This window comes from Lissotriton helveticus, chromosome 9 (assembly GCF_964261635.1).
Source record: "Lissotriton helveticus chromosome 9, aLisHel1.1, whole genome shotgun sequence".
Taxonomy (NCBI): domain Eukaryota; kingdom Metazoa; phylum Chordata; class Amphibia; order Caudata; family Salamandridae; genus Lissotriton; species Lissotriton helveticus.
Window position 1 is genome coordinate 184,553,723 of NC_136070.1, and position 8,415 is coordinate 184,562,137.

At 43.7% G+C, this 8,415-nt stretch overlaps 1 protein-coding gene across 1 annotated transcript in view; it reads left to right on the plus strand.

Moving 5' to 3' along the window:
• Positions 1-2,249, plus strand: part of ABHD12B (abhydrolase domain containing 12B) — a 257,788-nt gene extending 255,539 nt beyond the window's left edge. Inside the window, exon 13 of the mRNA XM_078662023.1 lies at positions 2,142-2,249. Within this exon, the coding sequence (XP_078518149.1) occupies positions 2,142-2,169 (28 nt within the window). The 3' untranslated portion in view covers positions 2,170-2,249. The remainder of the gene's footprint in view (positions 1-2,141) is intronic.
• Positions 2,250-8,415: the final 6,166 nt, after the last annotated feature.

Below are 8,415 nucleotides of genomic sequence, written 5' to 3' on the forward strand. Positions count from 1 at the left end.
AAAGAGGAAGGGCGGGGACAAGAGCAAAAAGCGTAGGCCTACCCCGGTTGTGGGAGAGGAGGACGAGGGATCAGAAGGTCCCGTCCCCACTTCTCCAATTGAGCCCGAGGTGATAGGGGTACCCACACCCAGTCCGACACCTGTAACGAAGGCGCCACAGGGCATTGTCCCCTCAATAACATCAATCCCCCACCGATATCTATGTTAGCAGTATTTAGTTTGGGCAACAGGTCTGCTTCAATATTAGTACGTTCTTGCATTAGTTGGTCTCCTTTGCTCCCTTGGACATCCTGGAGCATATTTACAAGAACTGACGCATTGGCACAAATGCATCAGATTTCTTGCGCCTGCCATAACAAGGCCATGGATGCGCAAAATTTACAAGATGGTGCTCTATGGTGCAAGGATTTTACGGATGCAACAGAAATTCTGACCAATCTTTTGGCGCTAAAGTTCCACATTGCTGGAGGTGGTTGTAAAACTGGCGCAACTTGAGCTATGCGTCAGAACACAGAGGTGACTCCCATGTTAAAAGTCCTGCATCAATCCTTGTGCCTGGTTTGAGAAGATGTAGGGATTTTGAGGCAGTCAAGTCATAGAGTGATACAGTGAAAAGTTGTAAATTTCACTGCATCAGTTATACGTGGCTTGTAATATGGAAACGTCTACCCTGCATACATTCTACCTGGCGCAGGTATATTGTAATGCAGGCCTTTACAAACTGATGCATTGGGCCCAATGTGTCAGTTTGTAAATATGGAGCAGTGTGGACCACTGATTGCACCGCTGCTGCGTCAAAGAAAAAGACACTGTGGCGGCGCTAGCTCCTTGTAAATATGCCCTCCTGTTCCTTCTGTGCTACCTCTTAGAGACACATATCTCTTGTGACATTCTTGGAGTAATCTGAGTGTCAATGTACTTCTTTATCTATATAGATTCCATCTTTCTAGCATCATCTTTGACATCTCTATTTTGTGGCATTCTGATAGCTGAGGGGCATATTTACAAGGGGATATCGCCACCAAAACATCACTTTTAGCGACGTCCTGATTGCGATATCCCCCTTTCCTTATTTACAAAGTGGCATTAAACCATTTAACGTGGCTTAACGGCACCTTGTAAATAAGGACCATTTTCATGCTTCACTTGGCATCAAAGGGGCGTGCAATGGGTTGCTTTAGGTGTTCTGCTTCAACACTCATTGCTTTTTTATGCTGCACCATATTTACAATGATGGGGCAGTGCCAACAACTAAGATCATGTAAAACCTGGCTTAGTAATGGCGATACGAGGAGAAATTATTAATTTCTCCTGGTACTTTGCAGAATGCAGCACACATAGAAACAGCACATCGCCTTTAAAGATTCTTCAAATGTGCAGGAAGGTGTCCCTTCATGCACATAATCACCCCTGCAGTGCAGGCACCCTTGCAATATGGCGCATGGCTGCCTGGGTTGGCACTAGGCAGTTTTTTTTAGCACCAACGCTAGGGGAAACACAGGGGTGCGCCCTATTTTTGTAAATACAGTGCATCCCTGAATTTAAAAAATGTCGGAGCACGGCGTTATCAATTTTTGAGTAACAGTGCACCGAAATTTTATTGTAAATATCTCTCGGAGGGTCTTTGGAGTGATTATGTTTGATTCTGAGCCTCCTGTGTGAAAACACTCATTACTGTCTATGCACTAGTGTTTGGTTGTAACATAAATACTCTTAGGTTTACTTGAACAGTGATGCAAATTTCAATTAACTCACATACAAGGTCTTTGACAGATAATTTCTTCGAGGATGTAACAGCTTATACTCCTGTATTTCTTGCTGGCAGGGCCACAGAAGCAAATAACCAATCACTAAAAGCAAGCTTGAGACCTGGTTGCAGGGCTAGCCAGGCTAATTAGTGAAGTCTGTTGTAATAACGCAACAAATAATAGAAGTATTGAAAATTAGCTACACTAACATTCTCTATTTTGTTGTTATCTGCTCTCAATTGTTTTGTTTCTGGGAGGCCAAAATACAGGACTAGTGTGTTGTCAAGATTAGAAATAATGTATTGTCCTCAATTTTGAAGCTTCTTTGTATTAGATGTATCAACATCCATGAAAATGTTTTTGCTAATTGACTGTAATGTTCTTTTTTTCTAGAGATCTTGTGAATAGCATCAAAATATGATTGCTTCAAACAGTTCAGTCGAGTAAAGGATCTGGATACATGTATCTAAATAATTTATTAAAATATGGCCAAAGCAAGAATTGTATTTGTGGTTTGTTGTGTGGAAGTATCTTTAATGATGCTGTGCCTGAATTCAAGTTTTCTTCTCAAAATTAGACCAGTATCAGTTTATCTTTTAGAATAAAACAAAGGTTATCTCTATAGTTTGAACAACATGCTCAAATGATGAAAGCAAGTTTGTTTTTAAATGATGTCCAGCACGTGACAGAAGTGATAAGCAGTACAGTATTGAATGTGGCTGCATCTCATTGTGCACTGTGTAGTTTTCTCTCCAGAACGACCAAGACTTAGTAGTGTACAAGAAAATATAATTGAACAGTTAAAAGACAATGTCAAGTAAGTAAAGATTTATTATGCATATTTAATTAAAATAATTACATACAATTGCATTTGCCAACAAAAGTACAACATTACAAACTCATTGCACACTGCTCCAAGACAAAAAGTTGAAACTTAAAAACATCATACAAAAGTTTAAATGATTCTTTCGGTGAAGTGTAGCAGTTATTAAATTAGCAGATTTCATCGCAGTCTCTTGGGTTCTTTGATCAGCTCTTGATAGAAATTTGGTAAATCGGTTGTTCAGAAAAGTGTCCATAGAATTAAAGCATGCGATGGCAGCCAGCCTGCAAGAACGAATACCCTGTTGGTTAAAGGGCACTCTTAAGAGTGCTCTTCTTCCCCTTAGAGGTATAGGAAGAGATACAGAGTAAGTGGACAAGGCCCTCGGTGTCTGACCTACATAGCCAACAGGCGATTGAGGGGCATATTTACAAGCCCCTTGTGCCACCGGAGCATCACTTTTTTTGATGCTCCGGTGGCGCAGTGTGCTGGCCCATATTTTCAAGGCCACGCAAAGCCACCCTGTGTGGCTTTTCATGACCTTGTAAATATGGCTCCCTTTCACGCATTACTCTGCGTGAAAAGGGGCGTTCCATGGGTGTTGCTGTGGGTGTTCCCGTGCAACACCCATGGAATCTGAAGCAATTCCCAGATTTACAAGGTTTCATAAACTTGGGAAGGCATCAGATTCTAACGCCTCCCGTGGGGGGCATAAAAGTGGCGCAACAACGAGAAAAAAACTTTATTTCTCCTCGTTTTTTCCTCTTTCTATGTTTGCTGCATTCTGCAGCGCACACCGGAGGAAAACGCCATGAATTTTTGTTTTTGTGCAGAAATGCGTCCCTTCCTGTACAAAAACAGTCATGCCTGCAATGCAGGCACCCTCGCACCATAGTGCAATGGGTGCCTGCATTAGCACTAGGCAGCCTATTGTGCGCCAGTGCAGAGGAAATCACAGGGATGTGTCGCATTGTTGTACATACGATGGATCCCTGCACTTTCCAAGATGGCTTGCAGCGCTGTGCTGCGTTATTGTCTTCTAAATATGGCCCTGAGTCTTCCCTCAAAAGCCAAGGCAAAATGTGCGAAAAAGCTAAAATACAGCATTCATTTTTTATTCAGCGACACCGACCAACCAGCCTCCAAATAATACCATGGTTTGAGAATTTTATAGTCGTTTAATAACATCCAAGCATGAAATCTATTAGCTAGAATCCCTTTGCCCTCTGCTGCCAAGATTTTATTAATTAAGGAGAATATTATCTATTCATTATTTGCAGCATGAAGCCCATTCATTGTTTTATTGCACTGCTACACAGTTTATGTCCAGCCACTGGTACAGATCACAATCAGAAGTAGAAAGGGTCCTAAACCCATCCATCATTTCACCGTCTTGCCCGTAAATGCCATTATTTTGGACTACGGAAAGCTGTGATTTTGACCACAGGACAGTTTGGAGCTTCCATGCAGGCTCTAACTTCATGTGCCTTTCCTTAACACCTTGAACGCTATGGGGATTTTTCTCCTGTGCTGGGATTCTACAGATACCACTTTACATGACGAGCTGGGCTCGTCATCAGCGTAGCAGGAGGCTACTGCATGACGAGCCCAGCTCGTCATGAGCGTCGAAGGGGTTAAGGCATAGAAACCATTTCTACTATTTAGTTTAATCAACATTTTTGACATGTTTTTATATGCTAGCTGTAATGTGCACAATAGGTAAAAGCTGACTGGATATCAGATTCCATATGTGAGCTTATTTGTTTGCGATGAGTTGTGTTTCCTGAAAATGCTGTAGCTCTTTTACCACCTGGTGCTGATTATCCCGTTGGAGGTGGTACTCCGAGCTGAAGTAATATTGTACAGTTGAGTTCACATATTCATAACAATACTCCTTTATTATTATATCCAATGGCACAGAGAGAGCATTATAACTTGACCCACACAAAATGTAGGCTCCGTGTGTTGAACAGTTTAATAAGCAATCAATTTCTACAGAAAATCAAGGGGCAGAAAAAAAAATACAATCAACGCAGCGCAGCACCCAAAAAGGCTGCGCTGCGTCGCGTGATCGGGATTAAGAGAGTGCCATATCTTCAGAGGTATGGCTCTCTCCTCCCCTCTCCCTAGCGTCGGGGCCAATTTCAGCTGCCGAGGGCCACACACATACCTTAGCGCCCTAGTGCTAGAGTGTGTGTTCGTGAGTCTGTCACAGTGGGCACAGTTCTTCTACCGGAAGGGTATCCTTCCTGTACAAAATACCATGCCTAGACAAGTTTTAAAGCTTTTCCCACTTTGTATGTGTGCTGCACAGTGCAGCACGTATGGAAAGTCGGAAAAGAAAGGAGAAATAAAAAGGTTTCTCCTGTTAGCGCCTCCTTTGAACTTTTGGCACTAAACCATGTCCACAGTTGTATGTAGATAAGGTTTTGCTTCAGAAGGCATGTGCGGTTGTATGGGAACACCCATGTACCACCCATGTAACACCACCTTGGCACTAAGTAACGCAAAGCAACGAATCACGCTACTTTTAGGGTACTAATGCGCTGGAAAGTAAATTCCCCAAAAACATTTGTGCTGGTTAGCGTCACTTTTGTGAAGCTAACCCAGCGCAAATTGTTTGAAAATCTACCCCCCACTCTTTATTCAGTTATATTGGACGCAAAACCCATGATATGGGCTGTGAAACAGGCATAGAATTCCAAGTTACGTCAGGATGTTTAAAGTAAACGCTGAATAGCCTTTCACAAACTGCTATATTTAACTTTGGGGTTAGCTTGCACAGTCCCTAGTCAGTTAGGTACAAAGGCATAGTGGTTGCATCTATTGTGTAAGCTGTGTAGCTGTACATTTAAAAAAAACAGGTAAAAAGCTTAAGTGCTATGTGATAAGCGAGACTGCATCCATGCAGCATGTTTCTAAAACTATGCAGTTGCAAAAACGGATCTCTCCAACTCCAGTAAAAATATACATCATAAAGTCACTCTTGAGGCATATAACTTAATAAGTAAAATCCAGACCTTTAGTCAACATGGATTTTTATTGTATAGACAGACACTGCAAAGGTGACTTTCATTAGCTTTTATATTTTCTGGCCTTACTCCCTTTCCTACAGTTGAGTCCCCTGTGACTGTGAGGGTAATCGGTTGCATTTTTAGACCTCATTCCATCCCTGGGGCAGATTCCCTCTCTGGCGATAGAAGACCTGCCTAAACAAAAGCCTTCCTGCTTGTCAATTGCCTTCTAATCCGGCTGATTTGACGAGCCCCATCAGAACTAGAAGAGCCACTTTCCCCTGCAACAGAATGGAAGAGAACCAACTGATTGAAACTCAACTCTGACAAAACAGAAGTACTGGTCTCCGGAAACAGGAACTTCCTGTGGGACGTCACCTGGGGGCTGACAGAACTAGGACCAGCACCTTGACCCACCGACCACGCTACAAATCTGGGGCTCAACCTGGACGACAAGCTCAACATGATGGCAGGAGTCAACGCACTGAGCTCCACCTGCTTCCACATCCTGTGGATGCTGTAAACAATGTTTAAGTGCCTTACACAGAACACCAGTCGAACTGTCACGCAAGCACTCATCACAATCAGACTCGACTATGGCAACGCACTGGAAGCTGGAATTTCCAAGCTGCTCCTGAACAGACTTCAGACTATTCAGAACGCTGCACTATTACTCAAGCCTCCCTCTGCACCCACATTTCACCTCACCTCAGGGAGCTTCACTGGCTCCCCATTCATAAACCGTTCAAACTCATCACATACACTTACAAAGCCCTACACAACACTGGACCCACATACCTCAATAGCTGCATACACTTTCACAATCCATCTAGACAACTAAGCTTAGCCTCATACTTACTCACACACACCCCGCTTTCACAAAAGCAGAGCAGGTCGCTTGTTCTCCTACATAGTACCGAAAACTTGGAGCGATATCCTACAACACATCATAGCCTCTTCCTAGCTACTAGAGTTTTGCAAGAAGCTGAAGACCTGGCTCTTTTAATAATGCTGCAGGGACCACATCTGCCCAAGTGCCTGGATTCCCTCGCGGGTGATTGGAGTGCTCTACAAATTAGATAACCAAAAGGATTCTATCAAATGTAAAAAAGTGAGTATTTTATTGGTTTTAACTATAGAGTGAAGACTAAGTGTCTAAAGGTTGTGATATAAGCTCTCTTTGCGAGTGGCAAAAAGGAGAGCGCTATGTGCTTTTAAAAGCTGCTATTTTGTCAAACAAAAGTGATGCTCAAGGGGGCGATATTATGACCCCCCCCAAACAAAAAAATTATTGTGGTCAACATGTTTCAGCCATTTCAGCCCTGACCAGGTCTAAAGGCTTTTGTCATGACCAAAAGATTTAATACAGATCCCTTAATTCACTATACACTGGAACATGAAAATCTACTATATCCAAATAACATAAATCTAAATTTGTGAGAATACACTCATACAATCGTGCCACTCTTTCGCTTATGCACTCCTACGTTCTAAAATGTCTTTTTCTAGTGGCTACTATATCTAACCGCAGGTTCCCAGGGCCATTCTGGTCTTTTATTACAATTGGCATTTCCCTTGGGGAGGGGAGTGTGGATGGGCAGGGGTCCAGAGAGAGTGGTGCAAACCATTGGACCTGGGTTTGGAACCCCAGGGCTGCTGTTGGCGCCAATGTGACTTTATTCAGTTGATGGTATTTACGATTGAAGCATTGAAGTTAATTGCAGCAGGTTAGGGAGGCTTCAAAGATAGAGAGACACATGGATGGATAAAGAAAAATCGGAGAAGAGGAGGCGGGAGAGAGAGAATATATGGATGGAAAGAGAAAAGAAGGCTGGGTTGAGAGTTTTTCACCAGGACTGCTTTTAGTTTGCCAGTCCAGTCGTGCCGAGTCCTCACCTTTTGAATTTCCCCAGGCATCAGACTGGATCTGGAACTTTTTCATGGCAAATACTCCAGTGTGATCGCAGGTGGTGCAGGCGGACTCTGCACGGCCTAGCTCTAGCATAATGTAAACAGTCTTACAAGGAGAACCAGTAACATGATTTTGTAAGGTTTTAAGTACAAATAGCAGGAAGAAGCACAGTGTGCAAATGATAGACACTGGTCACAGTAGAGCAGGACGTAGGTGAAGTTTTACACCGACTGCAATGGAGCGCAGGTTAGATACACTAACCAGGTTTGTCCTGGTCAAAAGATTTTATATTCTGATTTTAGTACTTCAAGTCCAAATCCACAACAGGAGTACACTTCTAAAAACTCCCGGTACCTCAAGGGAGGCACTTAGGGGCAGATTTACAAGCCCCTTGCGTTACTTTTACGCTGCGGTTGCGTCACTTTTGTGATGCAGCGGCGGCGTAAACCATGCGCCACGTTGCGTCCTATTTACAATGTGACGCATCTAGGGAGATGCGTCACGTTGTACAGCCCTGTGCCACATGAAACCTGTGTCAGGTTTCATGTGGGCGTTCCGGCGCAGGGTGGGCGTTCCGGCGCCGGAACGCCACGTAAAAGTGACCCAGTAAAATCTACAAGATTTCACTGAGTCACTTTTACGGCCATGTTGAGCCAAAACCCTGAGCCTGCTTGAAGCAGGCGTAAGGCTTAACGCACCATGTTGGACATAGGCAGGTTTGGAACAGTGCTGGAGTTGCGTCCCGCCCGCGACGCAACTCCAGCACTGCGCCAACCTTACGCCAGCAGATGCAACATGCATCTGTTTATCCTTGCACCATGATGCGCCGCATTGTAAATGCGGCGCATTTGTGGTGGCGCAAGGGTAAACTTGCGTGATATATCTTTCCCGGCGCATCCCTGCTGATTTGCAGGGATG